This window comes from Sorex fumeus, unplaced genomic scaffold, assembly GCF_029834395.1.
Source record: "Sorex fumeus unplaced genomic scaffold, SorFum_2.1 ptg000064l, whole genome shotgun sequence".
In the NCBI taxonomy this organism is placed as follows: domain Eukaryota; kingdom Metazoa; phylum Chordata; class Mammalia; order Eulipotyphla; family Soricidae; genus Sorex; species Sorex fumeus.
The window spans coordinates 3,741,286-3,766,551 of NW_026606121.1; the positions used below are offsets into that span (position 1 = coordinate 3,741,286).

At 61.1% G+C, this 25,266-nt stretch overlaps 2 protein-coding genes across 2 annotated transcripts; both read left to right on the forward strand.

The window, feature by feature from the left end:
• Positions 1-255: 255 nt before the first annotated feature.
• On the forward strand, positions 256-24,813 carry RADIL (Rap associating with DIL domain). The gene is given in 15 exon segments (XM_056128279.1): positions 256-368; positions 3,611-4,162; positions 18,909-19,156; positions 19,455-20,075; positions 20,450-20,487; positions 20,889-21,049; positions 21,255-21,367; positions 22,140-22,377; positions 22,709-22,881; positions 23,017-23,167; positions 23,507-23,678; positions 23,680-24,002; positions 24,180-24,301; positions 24,382-24,521; positions 24,700-24,813. Coding segments are annotated over 14 exon segments (3,138 nt in total). The 5' UTR covers positions 256-368; positions 3,611-3,630; the 3' UTR covers positions 24,806-24,813.
• Positions 9,067-11,477, forward strand: PAPOLB (poly(A) polymerase beta). Its single transcript, XM_056128278.1, has one exon. It carries the CDS (start codon positions 9,116-9,118, stop codon positions 11,000-11,002), a length of 1,887 nt encoding a protein of 628 aa, XP_055984253.1. The 5' UTR covers positions 9,067-9,115; the 3' UTR covers positions 11,003-11,477.
• Positions 24,814-25,266: the final 453 nt, after the last annotated feature.

The following is a 25,266-nucleotide window of genomic DNA, read 5'->3' on the forward strand; positions in this document are numbered from 1 at the left end:
CCCTCCTTTTAAGTCCCGCCCACTTCTCATTTTCACTCTCTTAAGCCCCTCCCACCGGACTCCACCCGTTAGGCCCCGCCCAGACCTCGTTTCCGAGGCCCCGCCCACTAGGCCCCTTCCCAGGCCTCTTAGCTGAGACCCCGCTCATTAGGCCCCGCCCAGGCCTCGGGCCCGACGCCCCGCCCACTAGGCCCCGCCCAGACATCCACCATCGTCCCCGAGGCCCCGCCCACCAGGCCCCGCCCCGTCCGTTGCGCGGCCGGCAGGAGGCGCCGCGCGGAGCTCTCGGCTGGGCGCTGCGCTAACGGCGGGCGTGGGAGCCGCGCGGGACGCGGCGGCCGCGGCGGACGGTGCTGGTGTTGAGTGCGGTGAGTGCGGGGTGCGCGAGGTGGGGCGTGGGCGCCCCCGGCGGCGGCCGGGACTGCGGGGCGCCAGGTCCGGCCGGGAGCCCCCGGGGCGCGCGCTCGGCGCCGCGGGGCCCGCACGGGGCCGAGTTCCCGCCCCCGGCCCAGGCCAGGCTTGGGCGGTTGCCTGGGAAACGGCGGCTGGTCCCCGGGGGGCGGGACCCGGAGGCGGGTGGGCGCGGGCGGCCCGGCCTGCCCGGGGTTGGCAGTCCGCGGTGGCCAGGCCCTCTGTACCCCCGGGGGTCCGGCCCCCCTCCCCGGGGTCTCCGCGCCCCGCAGGCCGCCCGCAGGGGCGCCCGCCCGCCCGCGCGCGCTTCTGCTCCCGCAGCACGTTCCGCACTCGCGTGCGGCGCAGCCTGCTCCCCCGCCGCCGCTGTCGGGCCCCGCTATTCCTGTCTGTTCCGTTCCGCCCCCCGCGATCCCTGTCGCCCCTCGCTCCACCTGTGCTCCCCCGCCTCCCCGAGCCTGCCCCTGGGCTCCCGACCCCCGGCACGGAGCCGGCCCGGTTTTCACTCTGGTGGGTGCCGCCCGGCGGCAGCCCGGCCCTGGTGGAGTGTTTGGCTAACCTGAATGGCCCCAAAGAATTTCCAAGCCGCCCTGATTGCAGGTGTCTGCGGACAGCGCGGGACTCTCAGCATTCCAAAGAGGAGCCGGCCCCGCGCTGCGGCGGCTGTCCCCCTGACGTCTGATTAAACTCTGTTTGTGCTTGAGCGCTCAGCTGGGCTGTCCAAGTGGGTTGGGGGCCAGTGGGTCCCCCGGCCACTGGGTCCTGGTGGAGGCTAATGAATTCCACACCACAGGGCCGGCCGCCACGGCCCTCCACCCATTGTCGGCCGGGCCCTGACCCCGTGCCCTGCACCGCTGGCCAGGGAGACGACGTGGCCTTGTTTTCCTCTTCCCCATCCCCAGAGGAAAACATTTTCAAGCGAAGCCGCAGCCAGCTTCCCGGCTGTTTCCCGCGAGCAAGTGTGGGAATGAAGAGGAGAGAGTGGCGTGGGAAGGGCATGTCCTGTCCCCCGAAGCCGGGCAGGCACTTGCCTGCTGGCCCCTGCCTGGCGGCGTGGGCTCGACCCCGCCTGTAGACAGAAACGAAGTCCCTGGGAAAGGCCACTGCAAGAGGTGCCCCTAGAAGACCGGCTGAGTAGCAGCGGGAGTTCCAACCCCCCAACCCCCCTCATCTGCTGAGGAGGGTCCCCCGGGAGCCCACCCCTGGCCGGCCTGCTTTTCTGTATTTTGAGTAAAATTGTGTAAGCTGCTGTCCCAGGAGCCCTGGAGCTAGGCCCCCCTCCCCCACCCTGGGCCTGTCAGCCCAGGGACCACATGGCTGCTCGGGTGGGCTCCTCCCAGCTCCCAGCATGTTGGTTTGGGGGCTACCCCGGTGGCTCCTGGGTGATGGTGGAAACTGCCAGCTCCATCCAGCACAGGGCGCTCCAGCCTTTCAGCTGCCTCCTGGCCTCTGGAGTTCGTGTCTGTGCCGCCACTGGCCACTCAGCATTGGAGGGGCCCTGGGGAGCATGTGGGAGGGGTGGGGACATGAGTGGGTTTGTACCGCTGCCTGTGTCTCCCCCACCCTCGGCTCTGTTGCTCCTCGTCAAAGCAGGTGCTGGGGTTGTGTGATGTGAGTTCCGGTCCTGAGGCTATGTATGCAGGAGGCCTCGTGAGCTACAGCCTGCCCGAGCACCCTGAGGTGGGGGGCCCTGACTGAACACCCCCTCTGGGGCGGGGGTCCTGCCTGATCCCTGGGAGAACGAGACCCAGTCTCTGGTGGGGCAACTCTTGGAAGCGCTGTGAAGAGTTGGGGTCCTCTGAGGACATCTCTGAGGCTGGTTTTGGAGGGCCCGGGTAGTTGACGGTCTGCTTCCCAGCCTTTTGCTGGGGTGGGAAAGAGAGGCAAGAGGAGCCTGGACGGGCTGGTTGGGGTCTCAGCCTCCCAGGAATCCTGTCTCGCCGGGCCCCATGGCTGAGGGTGAGTTCCGGGTACTGCTGATATGGGGACAGAGGCTCCTAGAAGCTCTTTGTGCTCTGGTCTTGTGGGGTCCATGCTTTCTTGTGCTTTGCTCTCCTGCATCCCCCAGTCTTGGTGGGCCCTGGGGACAGGGTGTCCCACGCACTCACGCATGGTACAGTGGGACCTGGGTCAGAGCAGTGTCATGCAGGCGAGAAGTGGCGTCTCAGCCGGGCTGGCCGTGGTGGGTGGAGGCCGCATTCCAATCCCACCTCCTCCTTCTGCCACTTTCCTTGGGGTGCTCCCATTGCTGGGGTCCCAGGAACTGTCAGCACAGCCGCCTGTCCGTGCATGTGTGCGTGTGTGCACCAGTGTGCATGTATCAATATGAGTGTGCATGTATGCATGTGTGCACCTATGTGTATGTGTGAATATGCGTGAGTGTGCATGTGTACTCTGTGTGTATGAATGTGGGTGTGAGTGTACGCATGTGAATGTGCATGTGAGTGCGTGTGTATGTGTTAGTGTGCACATGTGTGAATGCGTGTGTGTGCATGTGTATATGTGTATGAATGTCAGTGTTTATGTGCATGTGTGCACATGTGTGTGAGTGTGCATGTATGTATGTGTGCATATGCATATATACGAATGTGAATGTGTGCATGTGTGTGTACATTCTGCGTATATATGTGCATGTGAGTGCATGTGTGCACGTGTGCATGTGAGTGCACATGTGTGTGTATGAGTGTGCACATGCATGCAGACTGCCCACCTTTGGACTGGGAGCACCAGGGGGAGTGACTTGCACCCATTCCCCCCAGCTTCCTGTCCTGGCAGGCTAGAGTGACTTTCCATATTGGACACCTCCTGTGGGGCACATCCTGTCGTGGCTGTGGTGTGACCTGCAGCAGGCACCCAGTGCCTCCAGGAGCAGTTGAGGGCATCCTGCACACAGGCTGGGTCTTTCTGGGTCCCTCTGGGAACCCCAGCTGTGGCCATGCCCGCCCTCAGGCACCTTGTGGAATCAAGACGGGTTGGGGGCAAGACTGGAGCTCTGGGGGGGGGGGGTTCATAGCCTTTATTTATTTTTGAATATCAGTGACTCCTGGCCCTGTGCTCAGGGTCACTCCTGGTAGGACTTGAAGACCTCCATAGTGTCAGGGATCGAATCTAGGTTGGCCATGTGCAAGGTGAATGCCCTTCCCACTGTGCTGCCGCTGTGGCCCACATGTCCTTGACAGCAGCCCCTGCTTCTCCCCAGGACCCTCTGGAGCCCGCACCATGTTCTATGGGACCCACTTGGTCATGTCGCCACCGTCCACGCGCAGGCTGAAGCGCCAGGGCCAGCTGCTGAGTGGTGTGCTGTCCCGCACACTGAGCTCCAAGTCCCGCGGCCTGGATACCCCCTGCAGTCCTGGCGCCGGTGATGACCCTGCCGAGCTATCCACGCAGCTCTCGGCGCCTGGGGTGCTGAAGGTGTTTGGGGACAGCGTGTGCTCGGGCGCCCACTACAAGAGCGTCCTGGCCACGGGAGCATCGAGCGCCTGCGAGCTGGTGAAGGAGGCGCTGGAGCGCTACGCGCTGAGCCCTGAGTGTGCCGGCCACTTTGTGCTCTGTGACGTGGTGGGCCAGGCTGGCGGGGGTGGGCGCCAGTGGCGGCCTGAGGGCCTTCGCGTGTTCGGGGACCATGAGAAGCCCCTCCTGGTGCAGGAGCTGTGGAAGCCCCGGGAAGGCCTGGCTCGGAGGTTTGAGCTGCGGCGGCGGTCGGACATAGAGGAGCTGGCCTCCCGGGACGTGGACACCATGACCGCAGGTAAGGACGGCCAGAGACCAAGTGCAGAGGGCGTGGGGGCGGTGTGGGAGCAGGTGGGGGTGCCCACACGTGTGTGGGAGCAGGTGTGTGCTCATAGGGGTGCACATAGGTGGGGTCCTCACAAGTAGGTTGCTCACAGGTATGTGCTCACAGGGGTGCTCACAGGTGTGTGCTCACAGGTGGCCACAGGTGTGGTACTAGTGGGAATAGTCACAGGTACTGCATGCTGACAGGTGTGTCTACCAGGAGGGCAGGCCCATGGGTGGCCAGTTCATTGTGGTCAAGCCCCCCCCACCCTTGTCCACTCCCAGGGATAGGTGAAGTGTCCCCTGTGCTCGGGGCAAGTCTGCCTTATCTGGACATGGTTATGTAGGCTGGGCCGTGCGTCTCAGGAGTGTCAGTGCGCCCGTTGTCCCCACGCCAGTTCCCGGTGTTCTTCAATGGTTTTGGAACGGGTGTGTTTGGAGCTCTGGGCTCAGGGTTCAGCAGTGCCAGATCTGGGCCGTGTGTGGCCTTGGGGTGCCCATTGTCCTCTGTGTCCTGGCTGGTATGGGAGAGGAGCAGTGGGTCTCTCTGCCGCTCCTGTCACCCAGATGAGCTGGTAGAGCCGTGACTCTCTGTGCGGGCGGGAGCATGGTCTGTGGGGCCAGCGTGTTGGTGGAAAGGATAAAGAGGTTGGTTGGTGCCTGGGGTGACTTATGTACATCGTGGGCCTGGGCGGTGCTCTGGTCTTACTGCTGGGAGCCAGGGGCACCTCCGCGGTGAGGGCACCCAGAAATGCCACAGGCCCACAATTGAAGACAGTTGTGCCCACTGGCCCTGGAGATTCCAAGAGATATGCATCACCTGGGCTGGGTCAAGCTGAGTTGAGCTGGGGACACCTGCAAGGCTCAGGACACTGTCCACCTGAGAGGCAGCCCCTCTGGCTCTGATTGGTGCGGGAGCTCTGTGGGCAGAGCTAGGCCCTGTGGGCGGTGCTGACCCTGGAGATGGTGAAGACCCTGGAGATGGGCAGGACCTGGAGATGGACAGGACCCTGGGGATGGTGCAGGACTCTGTAGGTCTTATCACGGGATGAAGGGGGCCACCTGGCCTTGCACCTCGTTTATCTCTGGGTGACGCTTTCCCTGGCTCGGATGTGACTTCCTCTTGGTGCAAACAGAATGCTGGTGGCTGGGTTTGATAAGACACCCTCAACAGCTCCTCAAATTCTGCAGCTGGGTTTGATTGCTGAGTTTGAAGTGGGTTGAGGAAGGCGTCTCTGAACCTTCCGTTTCACACCAGGCGGGGGCACAAGAAGGCAAAGCACCCCTTTCCCTGGCATTGAGGGGTTGGCATCTCCCTTGACTGCTTTAACCTGAGGAAGCCCTGGAGAGGGACACAGTGGTCAGCGTGCAGGGTGAACGAGCTGGACTCGGCACCAGGGGCCACTCAGTTCGTGTGGGGGAGCACCTGTCTTAGGTGTGTCAGTGCCTGGGGCGAGTCCGCCTTATCTGGACATGGTTACGTAGGCTGGGCTGTGTGTCTCAGGAGCGTCAGTGCCGCCGTGTGTCTCACGACGTCGGAGACAGCCTTGGGGACCCTGTCTGTCCACGCCAAGGGTGTGGACAAGGGGTCACGGGTGCTCAGAAGTCCCAGGTGTCCCACCTCAAATGTGTGAAGCCACATTTCTCAGTCACTGTCACATTCGCTTGGGTCGGGGCCCTCACCAGGGCTGAGTGTACGTTCGCGACTGTTGCCAGTGGTTTCATGGGTATGGGGGTCAGAGGCACTGTGGTGTCAGGTACTGAGCTAGAGGGGCTATAAGCCAGGCAGATTCCTTATCCACTGTGCTGCCTCTCCCCAAGCTTTTCTACAGTCTTACCTGAAGTGACTTTAAAAGTCCCTGAGGAACTTTGAGACATTCCTTAGCCTGGTCTTGCTTCTCTCTGTGCATCAAGATGATATTGAGGGGACAGAACGATAGTACAATGCGGAGGGCATTTTCTTTGCATGTGGCTGACCCAGGTTCAATCCCCGGCACCTCATATGGTGTCCCGGGCACCACCAGGAGTAATTCCTGAGTATAGAGTCAGGAGTAACCAACAAAAAACAACAACAAAAAAAGATGATATATTGAGAGGCCCAGAGGGTAGTGAGAGGCCGAGGTGGCCAGTGATGGCTTATGGGACTGAGATGGGAGTTATTGGTGCCCCATAGAGAGGATCACAGGCTGCCCGGGTGGTCTCTGCTCAGAGAGAAGGGTCACTGGGTCTCTCCTGGGCAGGCACTGAAGACCTGGACATCAGTGAAAATCATAGGGTCAAGGAATAAGCCTGGCCCTGGGGTCGGGGTTGGGGTCCCGTGCCAGCCAAGAGCAATTCCTGGAGGTGAGATGGGTCTGTGACTTTAGAAATAGCAGTGGCCACTGCTGGGAGAACAGGATGGCCACGCTTTGGGCACTTGCAGACAGTGGTGCCCACAGACTGGGAAATGTAAAACCAGACCTGTGAGTGCCCACTGCATGTGGGCAGGCCTCAGCCCCTCCCCTGATCGGCCGCTAAGGTCAGAGTCAGGGTGCCAGGACATGCTTGAGCTCGCTGGACTGTCGCTGGCACTGCAGAGGGATGCCCACTGGGCCAGAGGTCAGGCAGGGCGCTGGCTCCTCGAGCTGCTGTTTGGTCCAAGACATTGGCATGTGCCCTATTGGGTCAGGAGCGTTTCTCTCTCTGCCTTTCTTTTTAACTCTAGGTAGTTTTTTTTTTGGGGGGGGAGGAGTTGGGCCATACCCAGCAATGCTCAGGGGTCACTCCTCCTGGTCCTGAGCTCAGGAATTACTCCTAGCATGCTTGGGGGACCATATGGGATGGCGGGGGTCACACTCAGGGCAGCTGCGTGCAAGGCAAGTGCCCTCCCTGCTGTCCTCTGGCTCCACCCCTACCCGCTGCCTTTCCCTGCAGGGAATTGGCTCCTGCACCTCCATATCTCCCGGAGATGGGGGATACCGGGTGTAGTTTTGTGTGTTGCCTGGTGGGACACTCCCTAGAGGTGGACTCCACGGACCAGTCAGTGTTGAGGGTGAGGAGAGAGGAGCAGTGCTCCTCTGCAGTGCGGTGCCCGTGGGTGGTTGGTGGAGATGCCACTTCCAATTGGGAAGGGTGCTACCGAGAGGCGCAGATGGTGGTGGGAGGGGCTGCCCCCTCCCAGGGCTTCTGAGACTCTAAAGGTGGGTCACTGGGACCCAGAGTGGGGGCAAGAGTCACCAACCACATGGAAGTGGTGGTGGGGCTGTGAGAAGGCACCGATGGCTGACCACTGGCGGCTGTGATGACTCAGCAGGGCGCGTGATGGGAGCAGTCAGAGAAGCACCAACCAGGGAGCCATGTGCTGCCCCTAGCAGCTCATTGCAATTGGTGCTACACTAGGCAGGAAAACGGCTTCCGTGTAGCAGCTGTAGGGTCATAGGGAAACCTTTTTTCATTCAGTACTTGGCCGTGCCTCCTGTGACTGCGTCTGAGAAAGCAGGGAGGAAGCAACATTGAGGAGCATCTCAGCGCAGGGGAAGTGAGGGTCCAGGAGGCAGGCCAGAGAGATTCTGACCCTGTAGTTGCAGAGGCTGTGATATGGATGGTCCCTGGGGAAGGGTCCACTTGCATTCCTCACTTGGTGCTTGGCACATATCACCGGACAGCAGATGGTTCCTGGCAGGGCCTCCCAGGCCCCACCTGGCTATGCCAGCCTGGCCACACATGAACTCACACCCCTATACAACACGAGATGCGCCCTCAGAAAGGGTCAGGAAGTGAACGGGACCCCGTGGCTCCCACTCTCATTGTCTTTGTTTTTGGTGATGCATAGGGGTGCTCAGGGGACCATAGTGATGCCGAAGACCAAACTTGGCTGGTTCTGCTGGTTCTGTGGTATGCAAGACACATGCCTTACTCTGTACCAGAGGCGTATCCATTCTTATAGGATAGAACAGACCAGGCCTACTGGCTGCATAGCTTGTGCTAAATGTTTGATGGCGCAAAGGAGAGAGAACAAGAACAGACGCCATCCAAAAAGGAAGAGGAGCTTGGGGGAAATCACAAGGGAGTGCCTGAAGAGGTTTAAAAAAAAGAAACAAACAGAAAATTGTCCCAGAAGTGGGGGTCTGGGAAGGTGGGGCATGCGGAGGACTGGGTTGGGGAGGGGTGTGTCACAGAGAGAAGGGTGCGCAGAGAAGAGGTGCACAGAGGATGGGGGGAGCAGAGGTGCAGAGGAGGGGAGCCCTGCTTGGGGTTCTGGTGCAGTGGCTGGCCTTTGCCCGTCCACAGTCGGTTGGCCCACCAGAGGCAGTCCCCGCCTCCTCGCCACCGTCACTGAGTGAATCCTTAAGGGCACCGGGAGTGGACAGAGCTCTGCTGGGCCAGAGGAAACGGTAGCCCGGGCAATGGGCCATGGCCACGGATCCCCAGACCAGATTGGATCAGGCATGACCTGAGTTGGCACCGCCTCCAAGCTGCCCTGTGCGCCGTGTGGGGGGGGGGGGCGGGGGAGGGACGCGCACCCGCCACTCCGTGTGCACGGGCACCCCGTGTGTGTGTGTGTGTGTGTGCGTGCCCCCATTTATGTGCATGTGTGCGCCCACCCGCCTGCCACTCTGCACACGTGCCCCGTGTGTGCGCTGCGTGTGTGGACGCGCGTGCCTGTGAGTGCGCGCCCCCGCGTGCGCGTGCGCCCCTGCGCTTGCCGTGTGCGCGTGCGCGCGGCGGCGGCGGCCATTCTAGAACGCCCCGCCGAGGGCCTGGGCGCCATGTTGGGGCCAAAGGGCCGGCCGAGAAGCGCTTGAAGCGGCGGGAGCGGAGCTGGAGCGGCTCGGACCGGGGCTGCGAGGAGCCCGCCCCTCCCGCCTCAGCGGATCATGACCCGGGCGGCCGCCGAGGTCGCGGTGGCGGCGGGGGCCAAGGCCCGGCGGGGCCGGCGCTAGCGACGATGCCGTTTGCGGGGCCCCCGCCGGCGCCCAGGCACCTGGGCATCTCCTGCCCCATCAGCGAGGCGGCCCCCCGGGACACGGACCGCGCGCTCACCCAGAAGCTCATCGAAACCCTGACGCCCTTCGGCGTGTTCGAGGAGGAAGAGGAACTGCAGCGCAGGATTTTAATTTTGGAGAAATTAAATAGCCTGGTCAAGGAATGGATCCGAGAAATCAGCGAAAGCAAGAGCCTGCCGCAGGCTGTTGTGGAAAATGTGGGCGGGAAGATCTTCACCTTCGGCTCGTACCGGCTGGGGGTCCACACCAAGGGCGCCGACATCGATGCCTTGTGCGTGGCGCCCCGGCACGTGGACCGCAGCGACTTCTTCACCTCCTTCTATGACAAGTTGAAGCTCCACCAAGACGTGAGGGATCTCCGGGCTGTGGAGGAGGCCTTCGTGCCCGTGATCAAACTATGCTTTGATGGGATCGAGATTGATATTCTGTTCGCCAGACTCGCCCTGCAGACCATCCCCGAAGACCTGGACCTGAGGGACGACAGCCTGCTCAAGAACCTAGACATCAGGTGCATACGGAGCCTCAACGGCTGCCGGGTGACCGATGAGATCCTGCACCTCGTTCCCAACATCGACAACTTCCGGCTCACTCTGAGAGCCATCAAACTGTGGGCCAAGTGCCACAACATCTATTCCAACATCCTGGGCTTCCTGGGAGGGGTCTCCTGGGCCATGCTGGTAGCCAGAACCTGCCAGCTCTACCCAAATGCTGTGGCCTCCACGCTGGTCCGCAAGTTTTTCCTGGTGTTCTCCGAGTGGGAATGGCCGAACCCAGTGCTGCTGAAAGAGCCTGAAGAACGGAACCTCAACCTGCCTGTGTGGGACCCCCGGGTCAACCCCAGCGACAGGTACCACCTCATGCCTATCATCACGCCCGCCTACCCACAGCAGAACTCCACCTACAACGTGTCTGTCTCCACGCGGATGGTCATGATCGAGGAGTTTAAGCAAGGACTCGCCATCACCCACGAGATTTTGCTGAGCAAGGCGGAGTGGTCCAAGCTCTTCGAAGCACCAAGCTTCTTTCAGAAGTACAAGCATTATATTGTCCTTCTAGCCAGCGCCCCAACCGAGAAACAGCACCTAGAGTGGGTGGGCTTGGTGGAGTCAAAAATCCGAATCCTGGTGGGAAGCTTGGAGAAAAACGAGTTCATTACACTGGCACACGTGAACCCGCAGTCCTTTCCGGCACCAAAAGAAAGTCCCGACAAGGACGAGTTTCGCACCATGTGGGTGATTGGGTTGGTGTTAAAGAAACCAGAGAACTCAGAGGTGTTGAGTATTGATCTTACCTATGATATCCAGTCTTTCACAGACACAGTCTACAGGCAGGCCATCAACAGCAAGATGTTTGAGATGGACATGAAAATCGCCGCACTGCATTTAAGAAGAAAGGAACTCCATCAGCTGCTGCCAGATCATGTGCTTCAGCGGAAGAACACACTCGCGGGGGCTGTCCACTTGACCACCCTGGCCGACAGTGGCCTCAGCTTGTCTGTGGCCAGTGAAGACAGCTTGCCGATGGCCCCGCCTGCCTGTGCTGTGAAGACCGGCCCCGGGCCCGCCAGCTCACAGGGCAGAAATAGCCCTGCTGCCGCTGGGAGCCAGGGCCAGGCGACCGAAGTTTCCTTGCAACCAGCGAGCCCTGGCGAAAGCTTGGGGGCCGCATCAGGTGAAAACAAGCCTCACCCGGCCTCCCAGCTGGCCACTTGTCCGCCACCAAAACCCACAGTCACCAGAGTTGTTCCTTCAACATGCTTGGTAAACCATCCACCCAGGCCTTCAGGGAGCGCGGCCGCAAACATCGCTAACCCAATAGTAGGCGTGTAGCGGACATCCTCCAAAGACGTGCAACGGAAGAGGCAGTCTCAGAGACAGCGCCGGCTCAGTCCACTTGGCAACTCTTAAGGCCACCACTGCTCTTGGGGCCTCCCAGAGACATCTCCACTGCAGAGCCTTCAGTGCCCCCTGCTCTCCCTGCAAATCCTATTCCTGTTATCAAGAATTCAATAAAAGCAGATTGAACTGATCAGACCAACTCAGGTTCCTAAACGCTGTCTGCCAGCTCAGCCTGTTCCCTTCAGATGCGAAAGGAGGAGACGGAGGGCTTCCAGCTAGCTCGGACTGCAAGAGATTTAGGCTTGTCGCGAATTTCCTTTACCGGGCTGGTCTTGAGCACAAGTCTAAGTTAGTCTGTGGAGCTAGAAGGATAGTATGGATGTGTCAGATTATTCCTGTGGTAGCCACAGTTTTATTAACTATTTCAAAGGACTACTGCCCATAAAGAGAAAAGAGAGAAAATCCCTTCCAGCTATATTTGTACCCATGGCTGACAGCTGCACTGGATTTGTGTTTGATGCTTTGTTGGGGAAAATTTTGCAATACAAACTGGTATCAGAATTCTTTATACTGATGATGCACTTTATATATTTTTCTTAGAAAGTAGAACTAATTTTAGGTTTTTCAGCTTGATGAATTTTAGTTCTGGAAGTGTTTTCCTGATACGCTGTGCGGTGGGGTGCTCCCCCTCAGAGAAAGCACAGAAGCCTTAGCTCCTCCCCACCTAGAGAGCCAGCTGCGGGCCTTTAACTTGACACAAGGGTCAGTATTTGACCCTGAGACAATCATTTGATTTTGACAGGACACGATCAAGAAATGATACATGGGTCTTAGCTGTAGGGTTGGTTCCCAAGTGCATCCAATCAGCGGTCAAACAGCAGGTTGTCTTGGTGCTGCTGAAACTCCCCAGTCTCTCACGTCCTCAGTTGTTTGTCCTAAAGCAAAAGGCGATTGTCTCCCCCTCCCCCTTGCTAGGTGCGTGCAGCGGCGTGTCTTCAGGCTCATAAACGAGTGTGCTCATGCTAGCTTAGCTGTGACGTGAAGTCAGCCACCCCGTGGCTGCTGGGCACAGAGCCGCACCTTTTGTGTCCGTGACTAGTTTTTTTTTTTTTTTAACAAGTCCATCTCTGAGAATTGGGCCAACTCTCCTCCCGTCCGTCTGTCTTGGTGCTCTGTATGCAAGAACTGGTGCCTCTCCCGCTGTCCCTGGCATAGGCTGGTGGTTCTCCGGCCCAAACCTCACAGATCCCGAGCAGAGAGGCATACGGAGAATTTCGAGTCAGTTTTTCTTTTGAGCAGTTCACCCCAATTTGTCAGTAAATTTCACCGGTAGATACAGCAGACATCATTTCTAGTGAGCACGTGACCTCTAGTTGTTTCTGAGCCTTTTGTTTCATGCAACTTCCGAAGATTAGGATGGTCTCTGTTCAAATGGCAAGAGGCTGCCCCAAACCAAACAGGACGGCTGTGGTTAAGGAACATGGACCAGGAGTGCAGATGAACGGAAACGTGCATCTGTCTGAGCCTAACAGCTTTCTAATCGCAACCAGCCAACTAACAGGTTTTCCAAATTGCCTGGTTCCGCCCCGCCTCCCGCCCCCTCCTCAGGTCCCTTTCTCCCACATATGTGTGTTTCTCATGTGAAACTGACTCCTGCCCTCCCTCTCTGTCTTTATATGCTCTGCAGTGTGGCCACTTGCCCACCTGGCCCTCCCCCGGGTCAGTGGCTACCTTGCTGTGCCCATCTGCTCTGCTCCTTCCCAGCAGTGGAGCCAGACCCAAAGGTGGCCTGGGAAGAATTAGCTCATTAACTGTTTTGTGCAACTGTACTACTTGTTTTGCCAGCGTGGAAACATGAAAGTTTTAAATTCTAGTTTTCGTTACCTGAAATATCAGATTATTTTCCCCTGTAAGCTATATGTAGCGTCTCAGGACTGGAGTTTGCTTTGTTTTATGGTATCTGTACTCTCTGTACTTCTTGTATTTTTCAAATGCTGTTTGTCAAACAGCTGATGTATTTCTCCATTAAAACACAATAAACAGCAAAGAAGCAAGCAAAGGGGTGAAATCTGATGCTAAGAGTTGAGATGTTCTTAGTTTGTTCCAGGGAAGGTGCTGGCCCTGATGGACTGAAGACTTTCTTCCTTCTAGATGTCACATCACCACACGACGGGGTGATGAAAGGGTTAATCATGTCCAGAAAGGTAAAAATGGGAAGCGCCAGAGTGATAGGGTAGCACAGCTCTTGCCTCGAATGCCACCGACAGGGTTCAATCCCTGGCTTCCCATGTGGTCCTCAGAGCCCTGCCAGGAGTAACTCCTGAGCATTGCCAGATGTGTCCCCAAAATGAAACAAACACCCCCCCCTCAAAAAATAACCCAACAACCCCAAAAAGTAAAAATGGAGTTCAAAAAATCAACTTCCACCCAAAGAGCAGGAGGATAAGGGGGAAAAACACAGAGAAAGGATAAAAGGAAAATAGTTGCCAAGATGATGGAAACGAAAGCAAACATCTGTCACTGCGCCATAGAAGGGGCAGACTTCCTGGCTGAGAGGACTGCTCGGATTCCATGGAAAAATGAAGTGCAGCTGTCTGCTATTTTATTTACAAGGCACACCCAGAGGAAGACTCTGAAAGAACGGGGAGACAAAGAGAAGCCGTGATAGGAACGCCATCCAGACATGGTCCAGAGCTAACGTCACTCCGGGTGAGAGGGAAGAAATGCCGCGCCTGAAAACGAGCAGTCTAAAACGCGTCTGCACCTAACGGGTCGGTCTCAGCAGCGAACCGCAGAGGAACAGGAACTGCACAAGAGTCCCTGTCACAGGTGGTTTGAAAAGGCATTTTCCTCAGTCATACACAGTGCAGGATAGTCGTGGCTCTAGAGCTTTCTTCTCTGTGGGACCAGAGGGGATTTGTAGCCCTGAAAGCCATGGTCTGCATTGCCTGCGTACCTCAGCCTCTCTGGGGTGAGAGTGACCCACAGTGGCCTTCAGGCGACTGGAGCTGGACGTTCCTCGCTGGCTGCAGTCACCTCAGGTGCTGTTGGACTCTGATTCTAGAAGCTCTTGCCCAGTAGTGAGACATGCCTATTCTCTCCTCAGTCCCGGGTTTGTCCGCACAGCAACTGCAGGCTGGGGTGGAGAGCAAGACCACGTATTTCAAAGAGTCTGACACAGGGAGCGGGCCATGGCCACTGACTTAGCCAGAAGCAAAGAGAAGGTTCCTGAAGAAGACATGACAAGCTGAAAACATGAAGGCGAGAGATGGATGGAGTATTCAAATCATCCAACGAACAGCGAAAAGTTGGCTTTAAGTGGGAAGAAATCCTTAGGATGCATCAGGTGATGGCGGGCTTCTCTCTGGAGCAGAGCTTACAGACACCCCAAAGAGTGAGAAATCAACCTGGGCCCCGGGAGATGTCACAAAGAACTGGGATACAGGCTTTGCATTCCGGACCACTGTAAGGTATGGCCCCCAGGCAAAGACCAACCCCAGGAAATGGGCAGAAGAAATGCACTCACCTTTCCGGTGGAGAGCTCACAGCAGCTGATGAGCATGTCATCTGTGCAGGGGATCCGCCAGGGAGGGGAGCGGGCCCCTGGGGCGCCTTGCCCACTGGGGGGCTGTTCCCACAGCCTGAATCCTCTCCCCTCCCAGGGCAGTGCCTTCCCATGGCCACTTTCTGGGGAAGCAGGACTTAGGTTGGGGCGTGACCATTGCTGCATAGCGAGTCACTGCACTGTCAATGGAATGCAGCAGTAAACAAGACAGTGCCTTGTGCCCTTGGGTGACAGGGATGGCACAGTTGGCACGACTGCCCACTGTGATGTTTACACAGAAGTGTAGGGGGCAGGGCGGTGGGGTGGGTGGGGAGGGAGCTAACGGGATGCGGACTCTGGCATGGCATGTGTTTGATCCTGATTCCATCCCTGGCAACATGGTCCCCTGAGCATTGCTGGGTATGGCTGCAGCACATATCCCTCCCACCCCCAATTTTAACAAAGTTAGCTCCTAGAAACATGGGCCATCATGCTGAATGAGGGGCTGCTGAACCCCTAACCCTGACTGCTGCTTAGGTGGTGACATCCAGAGAGGCCAGGATGAGGGTCGGTGAGGACCCCGGGGCAGATGCTTTCCAAGGTTAAGTGCGTGTGTTGAGAGGTTTGCCATTCCGTACCAGCCCTTATGGTTATGGGGAGATGGAGGGAAAGAAGAGCTGAAGGCCCCCACAGCATGGCCTTCAGAATCCCAACTGCATGGGGGCACCGCAGGAGGAGTCTGTCCGTCTCTGTTGGAGGCAGGAGCGGGGAGAAGGGCAGAGAGACTCCCCCGCCACGGAGCCAAGACCCTTGGTTGGCACTCCCCAGACATGAGTCGGAAGACAGGACTGACTCGCACCTGTGATGCTGTTAGGAGGGCAGGGGACAGGGTGGTGCAAAGGCAGGACAGCGCCTCTTGCCCCCTCTCACATTTATGCAGAAAGAAACTTGCGCGGGGATCCCAGTCGCAGAGCAAGGAAAGTGTGTGCTGGGAGGCGGTCGGAGTGTCCGATTCATTCAGACTGGAAACATGGCGCCACCTGCCTCGGCAGAGCACTGGTGGCAGGAAATAGACCAGCGGGGACAGAGTGATAGTAACGTCAGAAAAACAGCCCCTGGTGTAAAGGCATAGCGAGGCTCAGGAGCGTGGAGTCGGGTGGCGGGATGCGGGTCTTGCATGGAATGTGACCAGGAACCCAAGGCAGCCAGGTCTGAGACCTGGGCATTGGTGGGGGAGATGAGAGACAAAGGTGTCCTGAGGCTGGTGGGCAAAGCAGGCACGGTGCCAGTTTCACTCCTTAGTGGCCAAGAACTAGCCCTGAAATGTCCCAAGCATCAGGCCTGTTCCCAAGAAAGCTGGTGACCAGTGTCGGGGTGCAGCTGCTGGCCTCAGCAACCTGCGGACAGACAGAACCTGTCACTCAGCTCCGGGACATGCTCCCAGCCTCTGAAGGGGGTGGCCCCACGGCCAGGGTTGTTTTGGGGTCCGGTCATCCTCCACAGCCAGCAGAGGCTCCTGTACCCCCATCTTTGCTGCCCACAGCGCCTCTCCTGTACTTAGGGAGCCACGTTTGGCATCCTGGCCCCTCGCCCCAGCACACCCTCCCTCCCCCCATATCCTCCCTACCCGGAGAGCAGCCAGGCCTGTTGTCCCTGTGCTGAATGTCCCTCCTTCCAGCAGGGGCTTGCCCGCCAGTTGTCTGGGGCTCACTTTCTTCTGGAAATGGGGTCCTTGGGGGTAGGATGAAGTAGCAGTGTTTTGGGGGAGGCAACTCCCTCATAGCTGTCTCTCCCCTGAGCCTTTGCCTCTCAGAGGCCGCTGCAGACACCCCCGATGAGCTGAGAGCATCACTGATACCTGCAGAACCTTTTCCCAGCTGGGGCAGCAAAGAATTGGGCAGACAGGTCAGGTCGGTCCCCCCTGGGACCCCGTCACCACATCTGCCCTGTCTCCACTCCACACACCAGCCATGGCAGCTGCGGTGACCGGAAGTGCCTCAGCTGGCTCTGAAGGCTGGCTCTCATGCCTTGGCTGGGCCTCCCTCTGCACCCCCGCTCTGGGTTTTTACACTAGCCCTGCCAGCTCTGGGCATCAGACTGGGGGGTCTGCCTACATTGGGGGCGCCTGTGCCCGAGAACACGCCCCTCAGTGCACCCATCACACGCCTGTGCAGATCTGGTTTCTGCCCCGTTCTGCATCCCTCCCCAACCTCCCCAGGCTTCAGTTCTGTTCTTGTTTTCTGGTGCTGCCCAGCAGGTCCCGCAAAGCCCAGGATATTCACGACCCCCAGACCCTGCAGAACGGAAGGCCCGGGGTGACGCATCTCCTCCGGGCTTACTGGGTTACTCTTGGCTGGGCTGGGGTCCTCTCTGGGTTGTGGCCTCTTGGAAGCGCGTGGGTTCGAGGCTAGCTCGTATTTCCCCTCTCCTGCCCGTGACTCAGGCACCCTCAGTACTGCACCCTCTGACCCTCCCCTGCCCCCGCCTCAGTCTTGGTGTCCAGAGAGCAGCGGGGAAGACTGGATGGCCAGTGGGTTAGTCTCCTGGCTCCTGTGCATGTATGAACATTGGTCACTCACGCTGCATGGACAGGTTGTGTGGTATTGTCAGGGGGCAGAGGTCAAGGGCGCGTCTGGAATGCTGTCACATGAAACTCCTGAGGGTTCTGCATGCGCCCTTGCGCACATGCCGACTTTCTCTGGGCCGCTCTCACAGAGCACATGCTGAGCCCACCCTTCATCTTTCCCATACCCTCATGGTGTCACTCTGGGTCCTCCTCAGGGACCACTCCCATTGAGTAGCCATGACCACTAGGGGGAGCATGAAGTATTGGGGGACTTTAGGAACAATTTTGCAGCACACATTCCTGAGTAGTTTCACCAGATAACGCTGCCTTGTGGGGAGGGCACTTGCTTTGCATGCAGCCAGCCCAGGCATTCTGTATGGGCCCCCTTCACTCACTAAGAGTGATCCCTGAGTGCAGGGCCAGGAGTAGGCCCCGGTGTGGCCTAAAAGCCACACACACACACACACACACACACACACACACACACACACACCACACAGAGTTGTATTGGGCAATGCTGGGACCCAACCTGGGACCCCCACATGTAAAGCCCATGTCCACCTCCTGAGCACTCTGGCCAGCCCCTCAGCGAGCTCCTTGTAGGGAGGTCATCAGCATTATCTGCTGCCAGACTGAGAAAGCAAGTCAGGCTCATGGAGGATTCTCTTGTCTTCAGACGGCTGTGGGGCAATTCAGAGGAGTCCTCCTAGACTCTGTGGACAGGCAGGAGAAGGCAGCTAAGAGTGACCCGGCCCTGGAATTTAGCACTGTACATGTGTCCTGCCGTCACCACGCGCACCCCGAAACAAGATCGTGCTTCCCCCCCCCACCTTCCTGGTGCTGGCATTCTGTGGTGATGACCACTGGTACCCCTCCCTGCACTTCAGGCAGACCCCTGCCGGGAGAGCAGCATGGCCCACAGGAGCGTCACCCACCACGCCTGGCTGCTCCATCCCGTTGGCTCCGCTGGGGTCCGAGCAGGGTTTGCGTTTCGGGGATGGCCGGTCTCCACGGGTGCATGCGCCCTTCCCTCCACTCCCCCTCTCTCAGGGTCGCATCCTCTCAGGCGATGGAGGTTTCTCTCCGGGTGTGGCCACAGGCTGGGGTGTCAGAGAGTGGGCAGTTGGCGTCTGCCCCGCATCCCCCCTGCTGTCCCTGCTGCTCCCCTGGCCTGTGCCCTTCCAGGACCCTGTACTGGCAGGCGCAGAGGCCAGTGCGCAACCCCAGGGCAGCAGCAGGCCACGCCCGCCCCCAACCCCCTCACCCCCACCCTCCCCCTGCTGGCTTCCTCAGTTTTGTTTCCTTTGGAAGCAACAGACAGGACTGGGACCGCTGCTTATCACGGCAGTGTGCAGCCTGGTGGGGGAGCTCGGAAGTGACAAGTTTGAAGGGGCTGGGCGCTCACAGCGGGGGTAGGAGTGGGGGATGGGGGGTGGAGGGTACTCTCAGCTTCCTGATAGAGAACCGAGAGGTTGAGCCTGCTGAGTGCCTGCGTGTGCATGTGTGCATGTACACATGTGTTCAGCATGTGCCCTGCGCCCCTGCAGGAGAGGGAGCAGCTCGCTGTGGGCAGGGCCACCTTTCCCGCTGAATGGGGCACTTGCCCATGTGGGCCTGTTTGGGACCAGGCAAAGAGGCAGTGGCGGGCGAGACTGGGTGGGGCATGCCCCATGGGAGGCCAAGGTACCAGTGGCGAAGGGGATGGCCCCAGGATGCCAAGTGCTGGTGGAGCTCTGGACCCCGTGGCAGTGCCACCCTGCCCTTGACCCTCCTTCTGCTTGCGTCAGGCATCAATGCCCAGGCCCGGAGACTGCAGCGGATCCGCGCCAAGGGAACCCCAGCCCTGGCCTCAAGGGGCACCCAGAGCCCCCCGCTGCCCCGGCTGCGCCGTACCGTCAGCGAGACCAGCCTGAGTCCGGCCCCTGTCCCATCGGACACTGCCCATGACCCCAACGAACCGGGCCGGACCGCCCTGCGTGGCTGCCTGGACGAGTGTCCACACCTGTTGCTTCTGCAGGGCTACAGCCCCCAGCACGTGAGCACGGGGCCCGTGTGGGGGGGAGGAAGATCAGACCTGGGTACCAGCACCCCACCCCCCAGCCAAGCTGCCAGACACCATTTCTATCGCCCTGCTCTGAAGTGCCTGACAGTGCATGTTCCTGGTCCTGTGCTTCCGGCAGCTGCCCCTTCCCCACGCCCACCCCCTACCCCCAGCTGCCCTGACCTGGGAGGGTGCTGAGATAGCTGAGCTGTCAGTGCCAGCCCAGGCCTTTGCCCTCGTGCCTGGGCTTGTGCTGCTCCGGGCGCCTCCGCAGCCGCCGTCTTCCCTGCAGGACAGCCTGGTGTATGTGCTGGGCCGGGAGCGCCACACCGTGGGCCAGCGGACGCCGTCCAGCAAGCCGAGCATCAGCCTGTCGGCGCCTGACATCCTGCCGCTGCACTGCACGCTGCGTCGCCGCGCGCCAGCCGCTGGGGAGTCCGGGCCGTGCCTGGTCCTCGAGCCCATCCCCGGGGCGCCGGTGTCCGTCAACTTCACCGAGGTGGGGGACCACGCTGTGCCTCTGCGCCACGGGGACCTGCTGGCGTTGGGCCTGTACTACCTGCTGCTGTTCAAGGACCCTGCCCAGGCGCAGCCACTGCCTGCCCAGGCCCTGGCCCGCCTGCGTGCTGCCACGGCTCCCGCACCCCTCGGCTGCCGCCTGTGCGGTGCGGCGCTGCGGGCCCCCACCGGACCCCCGCGCCCGCGCCCGCTGCAGCTGGAGTTCGACGAGGATGCGGAGGATGCGCTGCTGCAGCGCATCCTAACCCTGGTGGAGCCCGGCAGCGACGAGCACCCGCTGACGCCCGCCTTCCTGCTGTGCCTGTGTGTGCGCCACGCGGCCACCCGCCTGCCGCCCGGCGCCTTTGGGCCGCTCCTACTCAAGATGGCTCGTGCCATCCAGGACACGGTCTGGGTCAGTCCAGGTCGGGCCCAGGGGTGCGTGCCTGGGAGGGCTCCCCGGGCAGCAATGCCGCTGGGCGTTTGGGGCGCCTTCCTTGCCGGTGCTGCGCGCTGGACACCGAGGGGCGAGCCCCCTCCCGGTCCAGGGGCAGAAACCCAGCTCGCTGGGTAGGGTACCGCCCCAAGGGGCAGCCCGAGTTTGGTGGCCCTGGGCACAGCCCTTTGCATTTCTGGCCCGCGGCCCTTGCTCTCTCCTGGCTGTCTGCTTGCCCAGGTCCCTCCTGGCTCCTCTCCCACGCTGCACAGGGCAGTGACAGGAGGACCCAGTGCGTGGAGACCTGGTCGCGGTCTCCGGGGGCGGCCCTCATTGCTTTCGTCTCCTCTCAGGAGAAGGCCAAAGAGCTGGCGGAGAAGCAGGCGCACCTGTGAGTGTCCCGCCCTACCCGCTGACATCCGGGGGGACCCTGGGCAGCCTGGGGCTGAGAGCAGCCTTCCCCTAGCCATCAGAACTTGGTTCTCCGTTCTGATGGCCCAAGGAGGGATTTGGGGGGACAGTGGGGCCGCAGAGGCCAGGCTGGGTGTCTGGCAAGGGGGCGGTGGGGGCAAGTGGGCAGCCCACCCCTCTGGAAATGGGGCCCAGTGCCCGCAGCAGCCAAGTGGGGGTTCGGACCCTGCTGTCCGCTCACCTGAGCACAGGCAGAGAAGGTCCACTCCTGGGTTGGACGTGCCCCCGGCCGCACTCAGCCCCACCCTCTGGTGTCTGAGTCGCCTCGGTGCCCACAGTGGTCCCCAGGGGCCCAGGTCATGCCATGTCTCCGTCGTGCAGCCCGGAGCCTATGTCCCCGACCAGCGTGTCCATGGCCGGCCTTGCCCCCGACCTGCAGCACCTCCTCTTCTGGATGGCCAACGCCGTGGAGTTGCTTTATTTTGCTCAACAGCAGTGTCCGTGCTACATGCAGAGCCTGGAGGAGGAGCTGGATGTCACAGGTGCCGAGGCTGCGGGTTCGGGGTGGGAGCACACACCTGGGTGCAGTGGAACCCTCATGGGAGCCGGGGCTGAGCCCCGCAGTGCAGAAGCAAGACCCCCGAGTCCCAAATAGGGTCTCCTGGGGCTCTCGGGTGGGCAGCGCTCCCCCATCCCAGATGGGCTGGGGTGGGTGGCGCCCATCTGGTCACTGGCCGCCGTCTGCAGGCTCCAAGGAGTCGCTGTTCTCCTGCGCGCTGACGGCCAGCGAGGAGGCCATGGCCGTGTTGGAGGAGGCCGTGCTGTACATCTTCCAGCAGTGCGTGTACTACATCTCCAAGGTGGGCTTCGCACTGCCTGGAGGGTCTGCCGGGCGCTGGCCTACAGGCGGGTGCTGGGTGGTGCCCCAGGAGAGGGCGTCCTGCTCCGGTCAGGCTCAACCCCACATATGGTCCCTCTTCTGGAGAGGGTCCCTGGCTGTGGACCCCACTCAGCCGGAGCTGGCAGGTACCATGAGCCCCCTCACCTTCCCCCAGCCTGGCCGGGCAGTGGCAGAGAACAGGCCTCTGTAAGTACGGGTTGGGGGCAGGTACCTCTGTAGGCAACAGCCCTTCAGTGGGGCCCTGAGGGAGGACACCAGGATCTGGGGGGCCCTGAGGGGAGAGGGAACCAGTGAGATGGGTTTGAACTCGTGGCCCAAGGAGGGTTTTGGGGGGGACAGTGAGCATAAGAAGGGGACTCAGAGGGTCTGGAGTGATAGCACATCGGGTAGGGCGTTTGCCTTGCACGCGGCCCGACCTGGTTTCAATTCCCAGCATCCCATATGGTCCCCCGAGCACGGCCAGGAGTTATTCCTGAGCGCATGAACCAGGAGTAACCCCTGTGCATTGCTGGGTGTGACCCAAAAAGAAAAAAAAAAACCCAATAAGGGGACTCAGAGTGGGGGGGGATTGAGTGGAAAGGAAGGCCCCCACCACCCAGCGTATGGCCTTGAGAATCCTGTCTCTCCATGGAGGCAAGCCTTAAAAGTTTCTGGGGCAGCTGCTGGTGTCCGGCTGCCCCATGTCACCTCAACTCCCGGGGTGCTGCCCACCCTGTCTTCTGCCCCCCCAGTCCCTGTACAGCTGCCTGCCAGGCCTGCTGGAGGGCCCCCCCTTCCAGACGGAGTCCCGGGAGAGCCGCGGCTCGGGCCCGCAGCTGCCGGAGGAGCTGCGCCGCGTCGTGGCCATCTACCAGGCCACCCTGGAACTGCTGGGCCAGCTGCGGGTGCACCCCGAGATGGCCACACAGCTGCTGGCCTACCTGCTGTTCTTCTCGGGCACGCTGCTGCTCAACCAGCTGCTGGACAAGGGTGAGCAGGGGACTGCGCACAGAGGCGGCGGCCTCGGGTGGGCAGAGGGTGCCCAGGGCCCAGGGTGCTGCTGGGGTGTGGTGCAGGGGTCAGGTGGGGGGCCAGGGGTTGGGCTTGGCCCGGAACGCGTTGTGTTTGTGATGGGTGTCAGTTGTCACAGGCACCCCTATTCCCCTGTCACCCCTCTGTTACCCCACCTCCAAAAAGGCAACTTGCTGAGAAACTGCTGATGGCCCAGAGGCGAGGCTGGCAGGCTCTGGGGCGCCACCGCTCCGGAGTGCAAGGGTGTCCCCAGATCCCTCAGTCGCTGCCTCTGCTCCCCTCACCTCAGGCCCCTCTCTGAGCTGCTTCCACTGGCCACGCAGCGTCCAGGCCTGTGCCCGCCTGCAACAGCTGCTGGAGTGGACTCAGGGTGCAGGATGTGGGGAGGCAGCCGAGAGCTTCTTCCGGAAGCTTTGCTGCACGCTCGACCTGCTGGCGACGCCCAGCGCCCAGCTAATCCAGGTGCTAGTGGGTGGAGATACCGATGTGGGCGGAGCCTGGGGTACCGTGTGGGCGGGGACTTTGGGTGGGCGGAGCTTGGGGTGGGCGGGGGCCGCCTGCACTGGAAACTGTCACCTGCTCTCTCTCCCCCCACAGATGAGCTGGGCAGACCTGCGGGCCACTTTCCCGGCCCTGAGCCCCCCGCAGCTGCACCGCCTGCTGACACAGTACCAGCTGGCCTCGGCCATGGGCCCCATGAGCGCTTGGGAGCCGGGCGCCCCCGACAGCGCCGACGCCGTGCAGTCAGGCGAGTCCTCCGGGGCCAGTGTCCAGTGGGCGCTATGCATGTCCTAGCCACCAGAGGAAGAGGTGGGGGCGTGCGAACGCGGTTATCCCCAGCCCCCTTCATGAAGGGAGAGCTCTGCGAGATGGGGTGAGCCCAGGAGCCCAGCAGGGTGAGGGCAGGAGGGAGCAGCTCTTGGTTCAGAATCTGGGGATCGAGTTGGGCCAAGGTGTTCCAGGCACAGACCATGTTCCCCCGCCCTGGGGCTGTATCTGGCCCCTCTCTGAGTCAGAGGGATGAGAGGAGGGTGGGCGGGCTTGCCTGGGGGACAGCCTCCTCCTGAAGGGCACCATACCTCCACAGAGGACGTCCTGGAGTCCTACGAGCACCCTCCACCCATCGTCCTGCCCAGCGCGGGCTTTCAGGTCGACCTGGACGCCGCCTGTCCAGATGAGCGCCTGTACCGACACCTGCTCTACCTGCGTCATTTCCTGCGGGGCCTGCGCAGCCCACATGGCCCTGAGTGCCCTGAGGTGCCCGGCTGTGGGGGAGGGGCTCTGGGCAGCCCTGTGGCCCCTCAACTGCTGGCCTGAATCCTGTCCCTTCCTGTCCCAGGGTTCATCACACCCTAGCCCTGAGGGGCCCCCTCCTCCCACCGGGGCTCCCTCAGTACCTCCTGGACGGCAGCCTGGCCGCAGTGGCCGTGGGGGCCCCCCAGCCAGTGCCTCTACCACAGACTCGGGTCTGCTCACGCCTCCCAGCACCCCACTCGGTCCGGAGCCGCAGGTCCCCAACTGGCCAGAGCCCAGCGGCCCCTGCGGGAAGGCCCTGCTGAACAGCTGGAGGGACGGTCCCCAGGGTGAGGACCCCTTCCGGCACCCCCCTGCTGTGCTGGCCCTCAGGACCTGCCCCTAAGCCCCTGGAGCAGGAGCTCAGGAGGACACAGTGCAGTGGGAAGGAGATGGGGGTCGGAGGGTCATGCCTGCGGGAAGGGACCGGCTCCCTGGGCATGCTGGGTGCTGTCCTAACCCCACAGGAGACTGTACCTCGGAGGATGAGCCTCTGGCGCCCCCTGGAGCCCTTGGCTGTGGCCCTGTGTTTCTGGTGGAGTTGGAGCGCGGCCCCTGTGGGCTGGGCATGGGGCTCATTGATGGGCTGGTGAGTGTGGGGCAGGCGTGAGGGGGGCAGGCTGGGACTCCGGGTGCCCGCCTGTGCACTGAGGGACTGCTGCTCCCCAGCACACGCCCCTGGGTGCCCCCGGACTCTACATCCAGACGCTGCTGCCCGGCAGTCCCGCGGCGGCTGATGGCCGCCTCTCACTGGGGGACCGGATCCTGGAGGTGAACGGCAGCAGCCTGATAGGTGTCAGCTACCTGAGGTACCCTGGCTGCATGCGCCCCACCACCCCCAGGCCCACTCAATCCCTGGCCCTGACTCCCAGTGTCCAGCAGTCCCCCAACCCTCCCCCCAGGACCCTGGCAAGAGCCCATCCCAACCCTCATTACCTAGGGGAACAGCCCCCTGCGCTGGGCTGAGTTAAAACCCTGCACCCCCAGAGCGGTGGATCTGATCCGACACGGGGAGAAGAAGATGCGGTTCCTGGTGGCCAAGTCCGACACGGAGACGGCCCGGCGGATCCGCTTCCGTACGCCGCCCCCCTAACCCCGCACCACGGCATCCAGCGTCTGCAACAAGCCTCCATGCACTGAATGGGGAGGCGCTCAATAAACTCTTTTCACACGAGTGGTGGTGTATGGGCCAGAGCCGGCACCCAGCGCTCCAGCCAGACCCCCACTGGGGGTCTGGAGGGCCCCGGAAGGCCCAGCCAGCCCCTCAGACACTGCAGCCTCCTGTTGGCCGGAGCTTGGGTCGGGTCATCCCGGCCAGGAAGAGACCCTCCAGGTGTAGTGCCTGCAGGATGCTCACAGTTCCAAAGATCAGAGCCTCCAAGGGAAACTGTGGCCCAGGGCCTGGGGCATGTTCCCCAGCATGGGGCTGGCCGGGGTGCGGGGCAGCAGCGCCACCTGGTGGCCTGTCACTCCAGGTGCAGCCAAGCTGCCACCAAATCCAAACATGGACGGGACTGTCAACCTGCATGGGCCTGGCAGGGGGTGTTGGCCATC

What these genes read in the sequence shown, in the direction of transcription:
- PAPOLB (XM_056128278.1), top strand. Translation starts at nt 9,116, where the DNA reads ATGCCGTTTGCGGGGCCCCCGCCGGCGCCCAGGCACCTGGGCATCTCC.